We start from the raw sequence: 23,643 nt of genomic DNA, 5'->3' as shown, positions 1-23,643 counted from the left end.
ACCTCTACCTCTGATAACTTGCTTAACAGCATTTCATTTATCTTGTCTTTGGTAGAGTTTTCTAGTTCTTCCATTTGGATTTATTTCTTTGCTTCACCATTTTTGCTGACTCAGTGGGTTTTGGAGCCTGCCAATTTCTTCCTGTGGGTGTTGGTGTTCTGCTGATTGTGGCTCCTCTACTGGGCTTGGATGAGTGTGGGAGGACCCACGTTAAACACCACTGCTAATTCTTACTTTCCTGGGTAGATTTGCAAACCAAGGAAAGTTTCAGTTATCCTCTAGCTTTTTGCCTAGAGGCTATCAATCTCAGTTACTTAATGATCCTGGATTTATATCCCTCAGCTGCATGTAAGAAAAAATCCCTCAACTGTAAGAGGATTTCCAGCCTGTGGGGCAATTGAGATGTTAATGAGCCTCAATTTGCATTTCTCTGGCCTGGTGATGTTGAATTCCTATGGGAAAGACTGGGAGGGGCCGTTGCTGCTCCCTGGGGCTCTGGGAAGGGGCTCTTTAAGTAATATGGCTACTGTCCAGTGAGGGAGTGATTCAGTACAGAACTCCCGGGTCCACATCTCCAGGTCTCTCCCAAGCCAGGGGCCCTGGACTCTCTCCATATAGTTCCACTCCATCTGCCCTCCCTCTGCTAGAGCCCAAGGTATGTGGCTGTAGCTGATTTGGTGCTTTAAAAAAAACCCGCTTTCTCAGTGGGAAGCACATACAACTCTTCACTGCTGTCTGTGGGCTCCCAGCCTGCCCCAACACACCTCCAAAGTTCCTACCAGGCTCAATTTGGTGTCCTCTCTTGGTCTCTATTTATTTGGGTCCTCTTCACCTGCTCTTCAGTTGGCTTTTCCTGGTGATTTGTCTTTATTTTAGTTGTAATTCCAGTTCGGTCCTGGGGGACGATCTGTGTAGCTTCCATTCACTCTGCTGCCATTTTTCTTAAGAACTAAATCTTTCTCAGTTCTTTATGAATTTAAAGTATAGGAAAAGTGGAGACACAGGTTCCCCTGCCTTCCAAACATTCATTACCTGTGTTCCTACAGTTATGAGGTTATATAGGTCATTGTATAAAAAACTGACCACTTATAAAATCAGTCTCTCCTCAAATATCCCTCCCTTCTTAACTCTAGATTCTATCATCTTCCTCCCCAATGCCCAGGGGGAAAAACGCTGTTTGGCAGCAAAGTACAATCACAAATGTTGCAAAGGATGCTGTATTTTACTTAGTTGAGTAAGGTGATGGGAAAAATGGAAAGTCATTGACAAATAAGGCGAGGGCAGAGTTAAACCAGATTGGAGAGTATTTTTCCATTGCTTTTCTGGAGAGAGTGGAAGGGAGGCAGGGAGAGAGAGAAACATCATGAGACACAATGATTGGTTGCCTTCCAGAAGATCAAACCTGCAACCCACATATATGCCCTTAACCAGGAATGTATGGATCCAACAGAGACCCTTAGGTCCAAAGGCCAAGCTCTAACCACTGAGCAGAACTGGCCAGGGCCCTTGTAACAGCTTATATTACACGTTCAATGAACAATATGTGCCATTTTTGTAATTTATTTTTTCCTTTTGTTTGTACTGAGTGTATTTACTGAAATGTAATTTTGTTTTCTAAAGCTAATAGATAAAAATCTGGGCTTGTATTGTGCTTCTTTTCCCCATCTTTCAAGTAATCCACATACATAGTTATTGACCACTGGGAACGGTGTTTAGATCTGATAGGAAAGGGAACCGGGGGTTCAGGTAATTCATGTATTACTATATTTTATAAAAGTATTTCAGCGATGGATTGGAAAAACAAAGAGCTTGTCCTTCACGGGTAATTTGGGAAGCTGCCTTTTCCAGGCTCATATTGAGGGTCACAAAGGGCGTGAGGTAGGAGCCAGGGCCCCGCAGAAAGCTTCAGTGAACGTAAAAACCTGGACAAAGCTTTAGTAACGAACATTTTTTTTTTCAGTCAAATACAGTCAACTTACATTAAGAGTTCTGGCCGAATACAAACCTAGAAAAAGGTTCCCGGAGTCTCGCCGCAAACTCCTCCCACAGCCTTAGTCGGCAGCACTTCCCGGCGTCCCCTTTCGGAGCGGAAAGGAACGGAGGGGCGGGGCAAGCAGCGTGAGGTCATCAGAGAGCGACGCCAGCGCCGCAGGCAGAGCCGGCGCCTCGTTGACGTTACCGCCGCCTGACTGCTTTCCGGGAGACGCGAGTGTAAGGCCAACGAGGTATTATTGAAAGCTCGTGTTTGCGTTTTTCTCGTGCTCTGTATAAGTCCTCCTCTCTTGTCCAGGCTTCTCCCTTTCATCCTCCGGCCGGCTGAGGGCGGGCCTCGTAGCCTCTCGGGAACGCGAGCTCGCCCACCGGGACGCCGCGGAAAGCGTTGTTGCAGGACCCCCTTCGCTCACCCTGTGGCTGCTTGCAGGTTTCAGCCTACCTGGCTCTCTCACGTCTCTCTTGGGCCAGGCTTTCGCATTGTGTACACTTCTTAGCTCCGCCTCTCAAATATTGGGAAGGCGCGAATTTAAAGACAGGACTTCCCAATTAATTTTCAGCCGCCTTCAAATCTTGTGTATGGAAAGAGGGCAAAAGGGAGAGCTGTAGGGGAGTAACTTTCCTATGTCATCCACTTTTATCATTCACATTCATCATCATTCAACTGCCTGCCGTTGCTATATTGGCCCACCTGGGATTGGTGGGCTAATTTGGACCTTCAGTTGAAATCTGTAGTGGATAATATCAAGGAAATAGTTTTACTTTAAGGCCCAGGAATGTTCAGTGTGGTTCAGACTTCTGTTCGCTGTTCGAAAAGATCTTTAACATCTTCCTGTTTTACGACTGATGTTCAGTTTGACTTGAAGAAGATGTATCTCCCAAGGAGATGTTTGCCACCCACATGTTAACCTATTTGGACTATCTGATAGATTGAACTGACACTTAACCATATGTTGACGTTAGAGCTGAAAAATAACTAGGTAACACCTATTGACATTCAGAGAACCGTTTGTGATGGTTTCAAATGATAGAACTCATTATTTTGTTGAAAGATAAAATGAGTGTGAAAATGGTTTTTCAAAATAAACAAAACAATTCTTAGTAAAAAGATGTTATAGCTGACTTCAAATAGCTGTGTATATATATATTACAGTTCTTAAGTGATCGTTTCTCATAACTTAACTTTTTATGTGACTCTTGATATGTGTTATCTCAGTTAGGTGCTCTTCCCAAGCAGTTGATCCTTCTAGTATGGCGCTAAATAATCCCCATTTGGATTAAGGTATTTGATAATTTTCACTTTACCAAAATAATAACTAATATTACTAATGTGTTGAGTGCCAGTCACTGTTCTGGTAGCCTTACCTATAGTATTCATTTAACCTGCACAATAGTCCTATACACCGTTATTATTAATGATATTTTAAATTGATTTTAGACAGAGGGGAAGGGAAAGGGAGAGGGAGAGAGAGAAAAACATTGATGTGAGAAATACTGATTGCCTGCCTCCTGCATGCCCCCTACTGGGGATCAAGCCCGAAACCTGGGCATGGGCCCTAGTGGGAATCGAACCTGAGACCTTTTGATTTATGGGACAATACTCAACCAACTGAGCCACTCCAGCTGGGTCTGTCATGATTATTTTAGAGATGAGAAAATGTAATAGGTAAATTTCATGGTTTTAGAAAGTAATTTTGCTGATTTATAATTTAAAAAATACTTCAAATTAAACAATAGAGTAACTTCATTGTAATCTGATGTAATCATTCATCTCAATCTTGAGCAACCTCTTTATAATTTATTTCTTATCTTGTTAGCTTACATCAGACTTTGGGATACATTTGTTTTTAGAGATTAACATCTTTAAGGATAAAGTCTAGCCCTGGCCGGTTTGGCTCAGCAGTTGGAGCATCAGCCCATGGACCAAAGAACTTTGGGTTCGATTCTGGTCAAGGGCATGTACCTTGGTTGCAGTCAGTCCCCAGTCCTGGTTGGGGTCGTGCAGGAGGCAGCTGGTCAATGTGTCTCTCTCACATCAATATTTCTCTCTCTCCCCCTCCCACTCTATTTGAAGATGAATGGAAACATATCCTTGGGTGAGGATTAAGAAAAAAAGGATGAAGTCTATCTTTTCTCAGGGATTTTAAAATCCTGTAAGGAGAATTACAGGTAACATTAGCATGGATTGTTTCTCAAAGACAGCAATATTTATTGAGAGATTGTTGTATGTACATTGCACTATTATTTTCTAAGATAATGGAATGCAACAGAATTGTTACAGTAATAGAATTCTGGTGCAACATCTGCAGAAGTCTCTCTAGTTCCAGAAAATTATATATTGGCTTTGTTCTATCACTTAATTTATAATTATGTATAATTCTACTTGGCATCAGGATGGAAACAGACCCAGAATGTATGTTATATATATATTTTTTGATTCATATGGTGACTTCCTAATATTTATAAGTCCAAACTCTAATATGATATTAAGAGTCTCCAAAACTTGGTTTCAGTTTACTTTCATTGGTTTTAGTTTAATAAACAAATACTTAAGTACCTAATATGTGGCAAGACCTTATGTCCATGTAGAGATACAGATATCATGCAACATGGATCCTGCCTTGAAGGAATAGCCTAGTGGGTAAATAACTAGTGGAAAGTTCTGAGCAGAGTGATAGGATCTGATTGGGGCTTTTAACAGGATCACTCTGGCTACCTTAGGCACAGCTTGTTAGAGAGTAGGATAGGTGAAAGCCAGGAGACTAATTAGGAAGGTGCAGTAATTCAGATGAGATGACAGTGGCTTCACAGGGTGGAAAGAAGTGAATGTAGTGAGTAACTGTTCAATTTTGGATGTATATTGTGGGCAAAGCTAACAGATTTGCTTGTGGATTGAATGTGGGTTGTAAGAGTAAGATGAATATCAAGGGTTTGGGCTTGAGCAACTAGAAGGGTGGAATTGCCATTAGCTCTGTAGTGGAAAACTATGGGAGGATCAGGTTTGTGGGGGGATTAGGAGTTCAGTTATGATGTGTTAAGTTTGAGATGTCTGTTAACAGTCATCCAAGTGAAGATGTTGAGTAGGAAGTTGAGTCAAGTCTGGAGTTCAGCGGAGTTCAGTGGGGATAACATTTGGGAGTTATCAGTGAACAAATGATATTTAAAATTGTGAAACTGGAGACAATTACCAAAGGTGTGCATGTAAACAAAAGAGAAGCAGTAGAAGACCTGAGTTCTTAGGCATTTTAGACTCCATAGGTTTGAGGAGATGAACCAGCAAAGGAAACGTAATGAATATCTAGTGAGGGACAAGGACAGTTTTGTGGAATTCAGGGTGAAGTGTTGTGTTCTAGTTTGTCAAATACAGCCGATGGATCAATGAAATAAGGATTGACACCTCTGGATTTGTCAAGAAAAACAATAAGGAGTATTATTGATGGGTATATATGATATCTAAGTGTGGAGAACCTTGGGAGCAAAGAAGAAGAAGAGACTACTTTTGTTTGGGAGATATGGAAACCTTTGTAGAGGAGGATGAGTTTGATTAAGTTTTAAAGGATTAATAGGTTTTTTGTGTGTTTTTAAAAATTTTTTTCTTTATTGATTTGAGAGAGAGGGAGAGAGAGATAGAAACATCAATGAGAAAGAACATTGATTGGTCGCCTCCTGTATGCCCTCCACTGGGGATTTGGCCCACAACCTGAGTATGTGCCCTGACCGAGAATCGAACCGACGGCCTCTTGGTGCATGGGTTGACGCTCAACCACTGAGCCACACTGGCTGGGCAGATTAATAGGTTTTACTGGGCCCAGAAGGTAGGGGAGGGGGTATTCCAAGCAGAGGAGAAAGCCTTACTTCTCTCCCTTCAAGGCCATACCTCCGAGTCTGGCCTGGGAGGTTATTTAAAAATTCACTTGCACTTCCTTATCTTTCCTCTGTGCTCACTAGTCACTTCCTGATTCTGGGTAACCATTCCTTTAGAGCTATTGAACATTGCTAAAGAAATTCACAGAAGACACAAATTAATGCTGCCGACCTCACCTGGGTTGTCTGACCTCACCTGGATCCTCTCTCTGTTTCCTGACAATTCCTTTATGTATCCCGATTTTCTTCAATCTGTGAAGAAGGCTGATAGCAAAAAATTGGTTCATTTGAAATATGGTGTTGGAGGAGAGTTCTACAGATACCCTGGACCATCAGAAAGACAAGCAAGTGGGTCCTAGAGCATATTAAGCCCCAAACATTGCTGGAGGCTAAAATGACAAAACCTAAGCTGTCCTATTTTGGGCACATTGAGAGAAGGCAAGATTCTTTGGAAAAGACAGTAATGTTGGGAAAAATAGGAGGCAGCAGGAAAAGAGATCAAACATGAGATGAATTCATTCCATAAGAGAAGCCATAGGCATGAGTCTATAGGAGCTGAGAAGGGTAGTGAGGACAGGACATTGTGGACATCACTCATTCATGGGGTCCCCAGGAGTTAGAGCATTGAAGAAAACACATGCATATTTAAGTATGCCTCCACACTTATATATTTTTTTCTTAAAGACAAATATATATCCTGTTCTTCAATTTTGTTCACTTTAATAAATCTTAGGACTCTGAGCTCTATTTTTTTTTATCCTCACCCAAGGTCTTTTTTTTTTTTTTTTTTTTTTGGCGTTTATCTTCAGATAGACCAGGAGGGAGAGAGGGAGACATCGATGTGAAAGAGACACATCAATTGGTTGCCACCTGCACGACCCCAGCCAGGGCTGGGGACGAACTGCAACCGAGGTATGTGCCCTTAGTGTGTACCAAACCCAGGCCGACGCTCTAACCATTGAGCAAAACTGGCCAGGGCTACTTCCTACTTTTTCAATGCTGCAGAGTTTCTTATTGAATGAATATATCATAATTTGTTCAACTAGTCCTTATTAATGATCACATAGGTTATTCCCTGCTTTAAAGTGTTTTAAAGAGTGTTAAGGTGGATGTCCTTGAACGTTATCTTGTGTGAAAATGTATATTTTGAAAAGTAAAATTACAGGGTCAAAGAATTTGTATGTATATAATTTTGAAGCATAGTGCCAGATTGCCCCACCAATATGCTCAGTTTACACTCCACTTAATAGTGAATGAGAGACTGTTTCTCCTCACTTTTGCTTGTACTAGGTACTATCAATCTTTTTAATTTTTGCTTGTTTGACATGAAAAATAGCATCTTGTTTTGTTGATTTATGTTTCTTTAGGAGTAAGACTGAGTAACTTTATGCTCATTGGTCATCTGGATTCCTTTATTTGTGAACTGCAGGTTTCTTTGTTTGTTCTTATTTTGGGTTGTAGGTTTTTTTGTTAAATTGATTTGTAGAGGCTCCTTTTATCTGTCTTTATTTTGCAAATATTTTCCCCTATTTTTTCTTTGACTTTTAAACTTGATTGGTTTTTTTTTTTTTTCTTCTCATATGTACATTTTTTATAAGAGCCAGGTAAAGATGTAAGACGTTAGGATTTTTTTAGAAGGAAATTTTTGACATTCTTAAAATAATTATAAACACCCTGAAATGTCAGCCTTTGTTGGAAATGTTAGTAACACAAACCTCATTTGAAGCCATAGGCTCTGTCTTGTTCTCATGAATTTTGTTTAACAACTGTCACAGATCTGGTAGCACTCAGTAACCCACTTCCCCTCACCTTCAATTATATTTGGAGTTGAGATGAGATGTAACAGAGCTGCTTAAGTATTCTAAACTATACTTCAGATTTAGGTATCCCCCAATTTCTGAACTGAATTGTATTCTAAAAGTTAATTTGTGAGTTAGTGATCTAATTTCACTATAGCTATAACATACATAGGTTTGTTTCTTTGCTCTCAAAGTGTAATTAATCCATAAAGACTAGCTATTTTTTTTTTTTTTTTTTATCCTCATCCGAGGACATTTTTCGATATTTTGTTCAGATAGAGTGAGAGGGAGAGAGAGAGAGAGAAACATCGATGTGAAAGTGACACATCGAGTGGTTGCCACCCACACGACCCAACCAGGGCTGGGGACAAACTGCATCCAAGGTACATGCCCTTAGCGGGAACCGAACCCGGGTCTCTCCGGACCGCAGTCCGACGCTCTAACCGCTGAGCCAAACCGGCCAGGGCAAGACTAGCTATTTTTTAAGCAAATTCAAGATACTATGTAATTTTACCCAGGGACATTTTTCTGATATAACTATAATGCTATTGTTTGTAGATGACAAAATTATCAATAATTTCTTGGTGTCAACTAATACCCAATCCATGTTCATATTTCTTTTTCTCAAAACTATCTTTTTACACTTGGTTTATTTGAATCAAGATTCAAACAAGATTTATGCATTTCATTTGGTTGTTATATCTCCTAAGTCTCCTTTATTGTTTCTCTACTGCCCTTTCCTTTTCTTTATTTTTTTCTTCATACCATTTACTTGTTACAGAAACAAGGTCAGTTGTACTACAGAGTATTTCTCATTCCACATTTGTTTGTTTGCTTTTTGGTGGCAACTTGTTTCTCTATTCTTCATATTTCCTGTAAAATGGAAGTTAGCTCTAAAGGCTCAATTAAATTCAGATTCAACTCCTTTGCAGAGGTGGAAATGCAACACAGGTGATACTGTGTACATCAGATTGCTCACATCAGGGGGTTCACAGTGTGTGTTTTGTCCAACTTTTAGTGAAGTGAGGACAGATCCATGTGTGCAGGTAGTGTTGGTCTCACCCCTCCACTGTCAGCTTCCCCATCATCCTTTTATTTATTGATCATTGCCTGAATCTGCCATTTCTTTAGGGTTTGCAAAATGGTGTTTTGAAGAAAGTTGTAATTTCTTTCACATTTGTTAGCTGGAATTTGAAATCTAGTTTTATTACTTGGGAACCTGACATCAAGAATAACAAAGCTGCTGTGGGAAAATGCTGTCAGAACAGCAACTTGAGGTGCTAGGAGTATACCTTTCTTTGCTGTCGTTCTGGGGGCTTAAAGGTGTGCGATGGTCTTGATGTGTTAGCGTGGCTAAGCTGCTGTTCCCAGATATTCAGTGAAACACTGTAAGGGTATTTGTAGATGTGATTAAAATCCACAATCAGTTGACTTTAAATTAGGGAGCTTATTCTAGATAGTTCAACTGACTGAGTCATCTGAAAGGCTTTGGAAGCAGAGCTAGATTTCCCTGACAAAAGAGGAATTCCACCTCTGGACAGCAGCTTCAGCGTGTGGCCTGGAGTTCCAGCATGCCCTTCCTTAAAGGCCTGCCCTGCAGATTGTGGGATTATTTAGCCAGCCCTGACAACTACGTCAAACAGTTTCTTGTAATAAATCTCTTCAGTGATCTCCTACTGGCTCTGCTGCTCTGGTTGAACCCTGGCTTTTATCAGCAACTCCCCTGACTGTCTTGTTCTCTGACAAAATGGGGTGAGGCATGGCAGGAAGAGTAGAGGACCTGCCTAGGGTTACCATATAATGAATTGCTCAGACTGGGACTCCTGAGAGAGAGATGGGAACTGAGTAGGTGGCAGGCTGACACAACAGGTATAAACTGGGACTGTCCTGGACAAATTGAGACAGAACCATTCTGTGTGTCAGCCACTGGTGATAAAACATCAATGTGACACTGCCCCTCAGGTTGCTTACAGTCAGAGGCAAGTCAGGGAAAGCAGCAGATGTTACCAGATAGTGTTTTTAGTGACATTGTTTATCCAGAGAGGATGTTAGTGGCACTCAGAGGGTGAAAGGCTAGAGTGAGCATGGCACATTTGGGAAACTGCTATCATGGCTATAACCTTAGGATGGGAAGAGGGGAGCCATGAAAGATGAGGTTAGTGAGATAAGCAAGGGCCACATCAAAATGGGTTTGGCATCTGTTCCTATGGGGTTTGGAATTTATCTTTGTCCCCTACCAAATGTGGTGGTAGGGGACAAATGTGGAATTTTAAGCAGGGGCAGGCTATAGAGAAAAATCATATTTTGTAACATTCTAAAGTTGAGAGTGGAAAAAACTAATAGGAAGACGACTTGAAGGCTCTCAGATCTAGTCAGTGAGAAGGAAGGAAGCTTGTGGTATAAAGAGATTAGGGCAGCCATCTTGATAAGACTGATTGGACATGGGGCCTGAGGAAGGAATGAGGGTCGACTCCCAGGTTCCTGGCTGGACTGACCTCCCTGAAGTAGAGAACTGAGGGAGAGAGAGGGGGATGACTTCAGTTCTGGGTGTGATGCTGTGCACCCCTTCTCCTGTGGGTCCATGGCTTCCATAACCAGTGAGGAGGGAAGGAGTGACAACACCCTGTAGGGATTGCTGGCCAGGGTTCCTCCTTCTCTGCCCGTAGTCCCAGGGTGAAGAGAAGCACATTTTCTCATGTCCTCTTCCACTTTTGCACCTCCCCAGCCAGGCTTTAGAAGGAGTAGGTGGGGGGTGAGGAATACTGATAGAATCCCGGAGAGGAGTGAGGAGCAGAGGTGGGTGAGTTCTTTTCTTCTTTCTCTTCTTTGTGCATTTTACCATGTACAACCTTGGGGAAGTTAGTGAAACTCAATTTTCTTGTCTATGAGGAGCAGATGACTGAATGTGTGTGGTGTGCTTAGCATCGTGCCTGGCTTGCAGGCAGTGGTGTTCAAATGTCTGCTGTTGCTGCTAGTAACATACGTTGCTTCATCCTGGGGTCCCAGTAGCAAAGGGAACCAGGGACGTCTCTGCAGCCCCTCCTACAGCTTTTCCTGTGGAAGAAGCCAGTACTCAGAACTGTCTATATAAGATGTTAGAAGAAATCTTTGAATTGGGGGGAATTTCTGATAATAGAAGAACCCTTATTTTTTAGTCTGCCTTGCCTTGTTTTGTTTTTTTTTTAGTTAGGTAATAGGCAGGCAGTTCAGTTCAGATTTAATGAGGGTAATTATTCTTACTTACTGCCTTGCTTTCAGTGTTCACCCTAACCCACTTTAACAATAAATAACTACTTGTTTATTGGGGCTTAGGGACAGGGAATAATTGCAGGAAAAATCCCCACTATGATTCTCGAGAGGAAAAATACTTTCTAATAGAAAAATTGGATGAAAAAAATGTACATTTAAAGTAAGGCTTTTTTTGTTTTTATACTTGCAGTATTTGTTAAAAGCCAAAATACTTTATTAGAATATGCCATTATTTAAATTTACTGATTATTTTTTTATTACAAACTTAACCTGTTTTTTGAAGTAACAAAACTTAAATAATGCAGAATGAAGCGTTAAAAGGAGTCTGCCTTGGTCCTACTCCCTAAATCCCTGCCTTTTCTCAGAGGCAATGTCCATTATTTAAATTATTATTTTTTAATGTCGTGGGGTGGGGTGGGTGGGTGGTGGTGGTGTGATGAGATTGTCTATTTCATGTCTCCTTCAAATCTTTTTTTGCATATTTATAGATGCAGATTTTTAAAAACAAATGGCATATGTTAAGTACATTATGTGTTGTATAGCGTATCCTATGACATGTTCCCACCACTTCTTGTTATGTTATTACATAGAAATTTGCTCCTTCCTTCCTTCCTTCCTTCCTTCCTTCCTTCCTTCCTTCCTTCCTTCCTTCCTTCCTTCCTTTTTACTGTGAACAATATTTTATTTAGTCATTTTTATTTACTGTGGGAATTCAAAGTTTACATCCTTGCCTGAGAGCTTCTTACAGACATCAGAAAAAGTTGCAGTGTTGTGCTCCACGTCCTGCTGGGCTTTATTCAAATAAACTGTTATGAGCTGGCTTATTTTTACTATTCTCTTGGATGGATGTGCCACAATTTATTTAGCTGTTTCTTTATTGATGAATAGTTAGATTATTTCCAGTATATTGTTAAAGGTTATTTATTCAGCAAATGTTTATTGATTACCTGGTGGAGCTAGTGAACAAAACAGAAAATTCTGTTCTCATGTAGTTACTGTCCTTAGAGGTGGACAGACAGTAAACAAATTAAATATGTCAGATGTTAATTAAGGACTGTAAAGTCGAGGAGGTACAGAGTGCAGGGCCTGAGGGGTGGGGTGTGATGGACGGGGCAATGCATTTTAAAAGAGGGCTTCAAGAAAGGGTTACCAATAGGTGACATTTGAGTAAAGATGTGGCAGGTAACGTAATAAGCCCTGAAGCTGTTGGTGGGGGAGGAGAGGAGGAGCAGGACATCCTAGGAATGGGAGAAGAAGTATAAAGGCCCTGAGGTAGGGGCATGCCTGCTGTAATGCCATCCTGGCTGGAGTGGAATGAGCAAGGGGTAGAGAGGGAGGAGCTACAGTCACAGAAGGCTGCAGAGAGGGCAGATTGTGTTGGCTTTTTAGGGCATTGTAAGGACTTTGACTCTGAATGAGGTGGTAAGTCTTTGGAAGTTTCCAAGCAGAGGTATGACATTGATTTGGAATGACCATTCAGATTTGGAATGACCACTCTACTTTTTCTTGATAATAAAAATCGAAGGCCATTTAAGAGGCTATTGCAGCAATCTAGGCAAGGTATGACGATCGCTTGGACTGGCTTGGACCAGGGTGGTAGCAGTTGAAGTGGGAGGGTGAGGTTAAATTCTGAATATGTTTTAAAAGTAGGGTAGAGAGACCTCTCTGAAATTTTAGGGTTGAACAATTGGAAAAGTGGAGTTACCTTGAAATGAGGTGGGGAAGACGACAGTAGGCAAGATTCAGATTTTGGGCTTAGGCACATTATGCTTGAGAATCTATTAATATCCAACCAGAAGCACTGAGTAAGAAGTTGGAAATGTAGATTTGGAATTCAGTAGGAAGGTTAGGGCTGGAGACAAATCTGGGAGTCATTTAAATACAATTTAAAGCCCTGAGCTCACCCAGGGAGTAAATTTAGAGAAGAAAAGAGAATCAAGGACAGCCTTGGGACACTTCAGGGTTAAGAGGCTGAGGATTTGAGAAGGATGCTGCAAAGGATGTCAAGAAAGCAGCCAGCGAGGTAGGAGGGAAACTAAGAAAATGTGATGCCTTGGAAACCAATGATGGGAGTCAATAAAGTCAAATGATGAGCACTGAGACTTGACCATTGAACTTAACAATGTGGCTGTGTGGGGACCTTGACAAGAGCAATTTTGAGTGAGAAGTAGAGTGCCTGTTTGTAGTGGATTCAAGAAAGAATAGAAGGAGAGGAACTGGGCTGTTAGTGTTAGCAACTCTTTTGAGGAGTTCTAAATGGGAGATAGAAGATGGAGCTTTACCTGGAGTGGGATATGAAGTCAAGATGTTTCTTTTCTTTTTTTTTTGGTCTAAGATGGAGAAATAAAATGTTCTAAAATTTATGGGTAATGATCCAGCAGAGGGAAAAACTGATGCAAGAGAAAGGGTAAGGGGGATTCAGAGAAGAGTTTGAGGAGTCCATTTTGATAAATTTGTATGCATGTATACAAGGATTTCTGTAAGCCAGATTCCTGAGAGGATTTCCTGAGTCAAAACCCGATGTGCCAAGGTTGTGGGTTTGATCCCAGTCAGGGCAGGTATAGAGGTCAACCAGTGAATGCATTGATAGGTGGAGCAACAAATCAGTGTTTTTCTCTTTCTCTCTCTATCCTTTCCTCTCTCTGAAATCAATTTTTTAAAAAGTTTTTTAAAAAAGGGTATAAAAAAGCCGTGGTACATATACACAATGGAGTACTACGCAGCTGTAAGAAAGAAAGATCTCTTATCCTTTGAGACTACGTGGAGGGACCTGGAAAGTATTATCCTAAGTAAAACAAGCCAAACAGAGAAAGACAAGTATCATATGATCTCACTTATTTGTGGAATATAATGAACATAACATTCTGAGGAATGGGGTAGTCCCAGAGACGTGGAAGTGGGGTACAGACTGACAATCCCCAGAAGAGGGGGTGGTGGGGGAGAGATAAACCACAGAACTTATATGCATGTATGCATGAACAGTGGACATGGACAACAAACTGGGGAAAGGGCAGGGAGGGAGGGGGAGGGGGGAATCAGTGGGTGAAAAAGGAGAAACATGTAACAAAAATTAATTAATAAAAAAAAGGTATGTGCATTTAAAAAATATGTACCAATTTATATTCTACCTTCAGTATATACCTTTGCTAATATTGAATTTTGATAATCTTTAAAATTATTACCAATCTGATGGGTGATATCTTCATTATTTTAATTTGTTTTATTATGCTTTGTAGGAACTCAATAAAATCTAACTAATCCTTTGTTATATTTTGGCAGATAATTTCTCTCAGGTTGCTTATGCTGTACTTTTACCATAAAGTTTTTTTTTTATCCTCACCCAAGGACATTTTTTGACATTTTGTTCAGATAGAGTGGGAGGGAGAGAGAGAGAGAGAAACATCAACGTGAAAGGGACACATTGAGTAGTTGCCACCCGCACAACCCAACCAGGGCCGGGGACAAACTGCAACCGAGGTACGTGCCCCTAGTGGGAACCGAACCCGGGTCTCTCCAGACCGCAGGCCAATGCTCCAACTGCTGAGCCAAACCGGCCAGGGCTACCATAAAGTCTTTTTTCTTTTAGTTTTTATGCAGTTAAGTCTGTCAGCCTTTTTCTTTTACAACATTTGGATTATATAAATATTTCATATAATCTTTTAATATGTTTATTCATTTACCTTTTACATTCACCTGGAGTTTATTTTTGTGTATGTTATGAAAAAGGTGTCTAAGTTTTCCATCTTTTTCTACATTCTAATCAGTTAAATACCATAAGAATTAACAGTTTCTGGAAGGTTTGGAAGAACTTACCTGTAATATCTTTTAGGCTTGGATTCCTTTTGGAGGGCAGATCTTTGACTTCCTTTAAATTTTTTTCCTTATGGTTAATGATCTATTTGTTTATATACTTCTTTTAGGTTAGTTTTGGTAATTGATTTTTTTCTTGAATTTTCTCTATATTTGCAGTATATCCCTTGTACTTAACACATTTATCTGGACAGCAGGTTCTGCAGCCATCCTTTGACAGCGTTAGAGATTGGGTTAGCTGTTTTCAGTCCTGTGGCCCAGCTCATCAGTACTGCCCTTCATCTTGGGGTTATTCCTAGATTCTCCTGTTCGGTTTGTAAGGGATTTTGGGCTCCTTGTTTCTGTTTCCTATCAGTCTTATCCCATTTGCTCTTTAGCTTACAAAATTTTCTGTTGTTGAGATTTGCTGATGGGTATGTGCCCCTTTTGATTTTCGGCATTAATATGGACTTTTTATATTTCTTCTATAATTTTGGAGAGATTTTGGGGAGGGAAGAGAGGCAAATATGTGTTTTCAGTTAGTCTTTTGAAATAGGAAGTCACAAGTCTTTCCCGTGTGGTTTTCTCTTACCATAGTTCTTTGTTTAATTGCTGGTTGCACAGTAGTTGGATAGTAACTTTATAGTGTAAGCACTGATAGTTGGATGGACTTCACCTTTTTTATTTTAAATGAACCCAGATGTCTCAGTAGAATATATACTTATTGAATAGAAATGTTGATATAGTGTGACTAAATATTCAAATAGTACTTTTTAAACTTCAGTGACATAGTCATAACATTTAGAACTATAAGGAGCCTTTACAGATCATTAGACCATTTTATGGATGAGGTATTTGAGGCCCAGAGAGATTCAGTGATTTATCTAAGGTGACAAAGTCAGTGATCAAGCAAGATGAAAAGCCCAAGTCTTTTTATTTCAATTCTGTTATGCTATGTGCTATTTTACCACATTCTTACTGTTCTCTTTAGCTATGTAATGAATGAGGTATTTTCAGCTAGTAAAAAAAATTTTTTTTAACATAGGATGGTATGTATGGCTTAGAATTGCTTCTGAAATTTGGTCTTAGATACCACATGAAATACATTGATGTGGGTTTTGCTTTTTCTCATGTAGATATTAAATATTATGATATAAATGTGAATGCTAAAAGAATGGGCTGTCAAGGTATTCTCTAGCCTAAATGAAAACCATATAGTTTATTTCTCTCAAGTTTCCTCTTTTCTGCTTTATGTGATTTATGGGCTCTTCGAGTTTCTTCTTAATATTTTAAAGTAGCTTAAGGAATATATATATATATTTGAAAATGTTTTGTATTTCTTTAATCTCACCCGAGGACATTTTTTGATATTTTGTTCAGATAGAGTGGGAGGGAGAGAGAGAGAGAAGCATCGATGTGAAAGTGACACATCGAGTGGTTGCCACCCACACAACCCAACTAGGGCTGGGGCAAACTGCAACCGAGGTACGTACCCTTAGCAGAAACCGAACCCAGGTCTCTCCGGACCACAAGCTGACGCTCTAACTAACTGCTGAGCGAAACTGGCCAGGGCTGAAAATGGTTTTAATGATAAATAATCATAAGATATTTCAGACTTAGGATTTTTCATTTTTTAGTTTAATATACCATGCTGCTAGATCAGCACCTACATTTAGAAGGGCTAAAATATATAGATATAGATTTATTTATTTATTTATTTTAAGAACTTAATCATTTTTCAGCAAACATTAGGTAATATATTTATCACACTGTCTCTGCTTTGCTTGGTCTTTAACTTCAACAGGAAGTTTTTTAAATGTAGGATTTTGGTTATTGATATTCCATGTTTGGTAGTCATGTCTTTAGTTCTTGAAAAGCATCGAGAGTTTGATGTGTAGCATTAGTGAACTTGGGTGGGTCTGTCCCCTGTTCTCCACTCCACCCCCTTTTCCCAAGCAACTTAAGAAGAGGGAAAGTTTGAATGTAGTTGCTCTAGAATTATATTCTAAGATTTGTTTGTCTTCAGGTTTTAACTCTTTTAGCACTTTTGAAGTACATGGTATGGTATGACCTGTTATTATTATTATTTGTAACCAAAAGATCAATCTCTGTCTCTAGTATGAATTCTAAGAATTTACTTTTTTTCCAGTTGATCATAATGGCAGAAGAAGAAATTAATGAAGACTATCCAGCAGAAATTCATGAATATTTATCAGCATTTGAGAATTCCATTGGTGCTGTAGATGACATGCTGAAGACTATGATGTCTGTCTCTAGAAATGAGTTGTTGCAGAAGGTACTTTAAAAATGTAATTCATAAAACAGAGTGCTGTGTTAAGATATAGATTAATGATATGCGCATGCTCCTTTCCGCCTTTATTTCAGTTTTATAAGTGTTTGGGTATTTTTAGGGTATAAAATAAAACAAAACAAAACTCCAACCTTAGGAAATACCTCTTAAGTATATTTTTATTTTGACTTGGTTTTGAGAGAAAAAAGAAAGGAACACTCACGGCATTCTTTTCCACAGACTCTATCTCTGACCTTTTAAGTATTACAATGATGTTATCAGGGTTTCTGGAAACCCTATAGGACAAAAAGAGTAAATTGACTTTGACAGTCTAAAACAAATCTCATTATGTTTTTTCTGTCTTTGGTATTGCCTAAGCATTTTAGCCTGCTTCTTATACATAAATGAATCATGTACAATGTTTATATTGATAAATTGCTTTTGACATATAAAGCTCAGATCATAACTCCTGAAATTAAAATAATTCAAAAGAGTTTTCCTTGAATTATATACATTCCTCATCTAACTAAAGATGGTACCCTGAATTGAAAATTTGTGGGTGAAAATCACTGGTTAACAAAACTTTTTCTTTTTGCAAATTATTTCCAGATCACTTGGTTATTGGATTATAAGAAGTGAAAAAAACATTTCTTTGATACATTGTACTGGGTGAAAGTTTAAAATATGTGATGGTTCTCAAAGTTTGAATTTCTTTTCTTTCTCTCTCTCTAATAGTTGGACCCACTTGAACAAGCAAAAGTGGATTTAGTTTCTGCTTACACATTAAATTCAATGTTTTGGGGTACGTATATTACTTTGGAATTAATTAGAAAGCAAATTATTTATTGAGTCAAGGGTGATTTATTTTTGAAATGCTAGCACTTTATATACTGTTATACTTTATGCCAGTTTTAATAGTAAGATACAGTATTTCTTTTAAATCAGAGTACCAGATGCCTGTGAGCCACATACATACTTATTATTACATAGAGGTTGAATAATTTAAAATGTAATCATTTGCGTGACTTTGTGTGTGTGTGTGTGTGTGTGTGAATAATTAGAGTTTCTTTAATTAATGCTCTTAATATATACATAATTTTATTTCATGTAATCTTTCTCTTGTAGTTTATTTGGCAACTCAGGGAGTTAATCCTAAGGAACATCCAGTAAAGCAGGAATTGGTAAGATTGCAGTGGATTTCTTTTTACTTTACATCTCTGTGGTAGTATTGCTTCACGGTTCAAGTTCCACACTAATTGTAGAGAATAAAATTACTTAGAGTTAAAATTATGAAAGTGAGTCAGATTTCAGCATGTCTTTAGTTTTTCTTACCTTTGCCAGAGAATTGGAGCTCCATATATATTATATAGATCTCTGGATGAGAAAAATATGTTATGATTCTCATAATTATTTATAACTTCCATATTATTTTGCCTATAAATTCTTGGAATCTTGTTCATCTCTACAACTGCCTTTTTTTCCTTCTTCTTCTAAAACTCTTACACAATTCTTAAAAGTATATTCTAGTTGATTTACTAGCAAAGACGGGAAAGTTTCTCCCCCACCTTTTCAATTCTTCCATTAATTCATTTTCTCAGCAGTAAAGAATCCAGTTCAGCAACAAAGCTAAAAGCTTTTTTGGCACCAGTTGTATGTGTACTGTCCAGTAATTCTGCATTAGTGACATATTTACAACCTGTAATAAATCTTCTAGGTTTGTCTTTGTATTCCATTTAGATGTATAAGTACTGTATGTAAGGTCTGGTATCTCAGAGGTTTTGCTGACTTCAAAAATTAAATCATTCCATTTAAAAGAGAAAAATTAGAAATCAAACTTATGGTTACCTGTTACCTTCTTGACTTGGCTTTATGAATAAGAATATTAATTTATTCTTTGTGTTTATAAAATATAAGGTAAATATATATGTGAATACAGTTGACACTGTATTCTTATCCTTAAGTCTTATGGTAGTTGATATGTATTTTGTATACAACTTAGTGAAGTGCATATAACAGTAAAGTACTTGGTCATTTATTTTTCAAAAATGAATAAAGCAGATCTGTTGTCTTCATTTTGTTACTGTGTGGACTAAGATATTCTTTTATAGTTCTTGGGGGAAAATAAATTAATATTAGATACAGACATTGTGAAAAAATACTTAGAGAAACAAATAAAGCAATATGATGCACAGATCTTGATCTGAGCAGTGCTGTTGGCTTTACATCCTAAGAAGTATGCATTGTGTCATCTGTTTTCAACTTTGTAATGCAGACTTTACATTTATAAAATCTCTTTTTTCTTTTAACACAAAGTTATTTGGCGTATTTTAATACTTGGGTCTGCCGTTGGAAAAAGATAAAATCATCTGTCTTTCTCCCTCAGAACCCAGTTTACGGAGGAGTACATTCATATTCTGGGCAAGGGTTAAACAAATAAAAAGAATACATAAACCTTTTCTCCTTTCCTGGCCCTGTGACAGATATCACTAATTGATCATAGAGTTAGTGTGTGTGCGAGAGAAATTATGAATGGGAAAGGGTATTGAAAATAGTGAATTTATTCATTCAACAAATGTTTGAGTGCCTGGGAGGATCCAGGCATTATTTTCAAGCTAGGTGATTCCTCAGTGAATAAAGCCTCTAACTATCCCTGTCCTGTGGCAGATGTCAGACTACCTAGTAGAAGGAGAGAAACAATTAACATAATGAAACAAACAAATAATAAATACATGAGTACATGGTGTGTTACGGGATATATAGTATATGTTATGGGGGAAAATAAAAAATAGCACAAGGCTGGAGTGGGTGTGTGCTGTGAGGACTTGGGCTTTTACTCTGAGAGAAGTAGGGGTCATGAGAGGGTTTTGAGCAGAGTTGTCAGTCTTTTTCAATTAAAATATTCTAAGGTTCTGCATTTTTCTGTGTATGTTTATGTCACTATTTTGATTATTTTAATGAAACTTGTAAGCAGTGATTAATCACTTATTCTGCTATTTTATGGCTCTCATCACCTTTATTTCTCCAGTGGAAGTATAGAATAGCTCTTCATTCAGAAGATTTAACGGTGTAGCAACCTATTGTATTTCTTACCTTGTTAAGTCTAATTAGAACTTAGAATATATGTGCTTATCAATCAAAACTATGAAATTGAATAAAAGATCTTGTATTTTCATTCTGCTTATTCTAATTGTGACACTCCAAGGTAACGTTAAAAAAAAAAGTCAGTCCTGCCTTATCCATTTTCTGTTTAGAAAATTTTTAGGAGAGTTTCGTTTGTATGTTATGAGTATATGAGCTGTATTTTAGATTATAGACTACAGGTAAATAAGAGCTAATATATGGATTTAGGTTAATGCTAAATCAAAGTACATATATAACTACATATAAACACTTCAGTGTTTATCTCTAGTGACATCTTAGTTTAGTTTTCGAAATACTCAAAACACCTTTGAAATGACTTTTTAATGCCTGCATTCCCCTAGACTGAACTCCAGGAGAGCAGAGTATGTTTATCCTATTCACTTGCACTTACTAACTGCACTCAATAGGCAATAAATACATGTCTATTGAATTTAACTGAGGTATAGTATAATAAAACTTAGTGGTGGTGAACAGCTTAGTAAATCTATTGCCTTTCTTCTTTTTATCTTGAAGGAAAGAATCAGAGTGTACATGAACAGGGTCAAGGAAATAACAGACAAGAAGAAGGCTGCCAAGCTGGACAGAGGTGCAGCTTCAAGATTTGTAAAAAATGCCCTCTGGGAACCAAAACCTAAAAATGTATCCAAAGTTGCCAGTAAAGGAAAATGTAAAAAATAACTTTTGGCTTTGATGTATACATGTTCAAAAAGTACATCATTTTTATTGTTTTACACAAAATAGATGATAATTTTGTGGCAATGCTCGGTTTAAATGTATTCCTTACTGAATTCATATATAAAATTTACATTTAAATCTGTAATGCTAAATACATTTTTTCCCAGAAAGATTAAGTTATCTTTATTGATTTTCCTATAGAGTACTGTGAGGTTTTTAATATTGTGGTATATTTTATATTTATAGTTTACCATCTCTCTTGACAGGACTCTTATTTCCTTATGTAGGTCAACCTTTCAAGTACCATTTTATAAGCAACTATGAAATTTAAGTTAAATGTTCTTTGTAAACATTTGTCTATTTTAAATGAATAGTGACTTTATGAAGTATGCTTTCTGAAGTCTGAAGTTGTAAATACATCTGTTTTCACTATATACAAGAAAAAGTGAAATGACTTAAATGTCCATTTTTTTCTGTGTAGTTACTTTATCATGTTTTCATGATTGGGGAATTGCTTTTTTTGATATCTGAAGTGTGAATTTAAGACTTTAAGGTTATACTTGAATTTTTGGCACTTTGCCTAGATATTAAAGTAAAATATATTCTCATTAATTGTGGATGGGAAATGAGGTGTATATTGATGGATGAATTTTGGCATAATGGCTATATTCTATCAATAAAGGCTTTAAGTGTTGTGTAGCTGACCTGTTTATTCTCTTTGAGTGACTTGGCCTTGAAAGTGGGAGGATAGGGTTAGAAGTGCCTCGGAGTAGAGAGGTGCACGAGTCATGTCCTGAGGTGCAGCGCCCACGGTTCTGTCGGGCTCGCCTTCCCAGAGTCCGGTCGCATGTTTCCGAGGCTCTGTCAAGTACAAAGTGTTTTGGAACAACTTTCTATTTTATGTAATGCCACTTACGCAGAGGACAAATCTAAGTGATATTATATTATGTTTATATTCTGATTCATTTTTTGGAGATATTTGTTACAGATAATTCTAATATTAAAATTATTTTTTAGGTCTAAGCCTATGAATTTTAATTATATTCCCTTAATGCTTTCAGTCTTTGAATCCACATCATGTGTAGGAATGCCAAGTACAGTAAAGTACTTTAATTTTTGAAAAAGAAGTTGTTAAAATTTTCTGTGTGATTAATTTTCCATAAGTAACCTTGAATAAATGGATTTCTTGATTTATGGTAGCAGATATTGGAAATGGTCTTAAAATGTAATGGATTTTGTAAAGCATGTTGAACTCTTTCTGTTACACATGAAGAGGAAGTCACTGATAGATGCAGAAAGTCTTCTGGCTCAGATGGCAGACAGTTTTTGAAGCTGAAGACCATTTATAGTTATTTCATTCTTTTTTTCTCCATTCAAATGTTTGGCTTTTTAAAACAATTTATTTATGAAAGATATACATTATTAAAATTAAGTGTAGTGTACATGTGACCTTATTTATTGCAAAGAAACTTATAACTTGCATTTCTGTGTGTTTCTAATTTCATAAAGAAAAATATAATACAACTTTAGAAAATCATTAGCCAAATTATAGGTTTGTAAAAGTCCAACTCTATATTTTTTTAAGTTGGAGATTCTTAGTTGAATCATTTTTTCAGTGCTTACTAGTAGAAATAAAACACAGTCACAGTTTGAACCTTGGCCAATGTGACTCAGTTGGTGGGAGCATCATCCCATACGCTGAAATGTCATGGGTTAGATTCCTGGTCCGGGCACATACCTTGATCCCCGGTCGCGGTGTGTACTGGGATGCATATGGAAGGCAACTGATCGATGTTTCTCACATCAGTGTTTCTCTCTCCCTCTTCTTTCCTCTCTCTGAAATCAATAAAAATATATCCTCACCCTTGCTGGTTTGGCTCAGCGGTTAGAGCTTCAGCCTGCAGTCCAGAGAGACTCAGGTTCGGTTCCCACTACAGGCATGTACCTCGGTTGCAGTTTGTCCCTGGCCCCGGTTGGGGTCGTGTGGGTGGCAGCCAGTCGATGTGTCTCTCTCATGTCGATGTTTCTCTCTCTGTCTTCCTCCTTCTGTCCCTCTTGCTCTATCTGAAGATAAATGCAAAAAATAAAGATTAAAAAAATATATATCTCTCTCTATATATATCCTCAAGTGAGGATTAAAAAGAAAGTTTGAGCGTATTCCATTTTATATATGATTTTAAATACTTAGCACATAATAGGTTGTAGTGCATTGGGTTGCTTATTTGTTTATTCATGTCACATACACTTAATGATATTTCCATTGCCAAACACTGCGCTATGTTCTAAATAAGACAATTCCAGCCTTTATTCTATTTTTATGAAGTGTTACGAAAAAAGTAGTCTTTTTGTTCAATTCAGATTTTTCAGTTACTGGAAAATTTATGACAAATTGTGCTCATTAACCTTAGTCAGAACCGTAAAGGGTGAGGGGTTGATCTCTTTGACTCTGGTACAGTTATTGTTAACACAGTTTGTTCCAAATGGTAGTCTGCTCTAAATTTAGATGTTAATTACACCTTTTATTAATCTCTTTGGGAATTAACAAGTTGGAGAGGTTATAGCTATAGATATTTTTAAGGCTAGAATTATAGACTATTAATCTAATACTAAATAATGAGATTTTGTCTTTTAATATTTTAAGTACAATTTTCTTCTTGTTCATAGTTGCAGGATGAGAATTCATTTTAGTAAAGTACAATATGTTAAGAGGGAAGTTGAAGCTTGAATTATGGTTTACATTCCTGGAATTAGGAGGTTATGGCAAATTGATTGGTTTTTAAAATACCCTGTAGATTAAAAATTATTCTACTTAGCTATTAGGAGTGGATTGGCATTATCTCTAAA

General features: G+C 37.8%; 1 protein-coding gene across 3 annotated transcripts; it reads left to right on the top strand.

The window, feature by feature from the left end:
• The first annotated feature begins 2,146 nt into the window (after positions 1-2,146).
• C1D (C1D nuclear receptor corepressor) lies at positions 2,147-21,718 on the top strand. Of its 3 annotated transcripts, none has more exons than XM_036262973.1 (6): positions 2,292-2,422; positions 3,209-3,274; positions 16,843-16,989; positions 17,719-17,785; positions 18,109-18,164; positions 20,638-21,718. In XM_036262973.1, the coding sequence occupies exons 3-6, from the start codon at positions 16,852-16,854 to the stop codon at positions 20,800-20,802; spliced, it is 426 nt and encodes a 141-aa protein (XP_036118866.1). In that variant the 5' UTR covers positions 2,292-2,422; positions 3,209-3,274; positions 16,843-16,851; the 3' UTR covers positions 20,803-21,718. The 3 variants fall into 3 exon arrangements, with proteins under 3 accessions (XP_036118863.1, XP_036118866.1, XP_036118864.1); XM_036262971.1 differs by lacking the exon at positions 2,292-2,422 and adding an exon at positions 4,067-4,161; XM_036262970.1 differs by lacking the exons at positions 2,292-2,422; positions 3,209-3,274 and adding an exon at positions 2,147-2,225.
• Positions 21,719-23,643: the final 1,925 nt, after the last annotated feature.

The sequence above is a fragment of the Molossus molossus genome, unplaced genomic scaffold (assembly GCF_014108415.1).
Source record: "Molossus molossus isolate mMolMol1 unplaced genomic scaffold, mMolMol1.p scaffold_m16_p_15, whole genome shotgun sequence".
In the NCBI taxonomy this organism is placed as follows: domain Eukaryota; kingdom Metazoa; phylum Chordata; class Mammalia; order Chiroptera; family Molossidae; genus Molossus; species Molossus molossus.
This window is presented reverse-complemented; position numbering and strand designations above follow the sequence as displayed.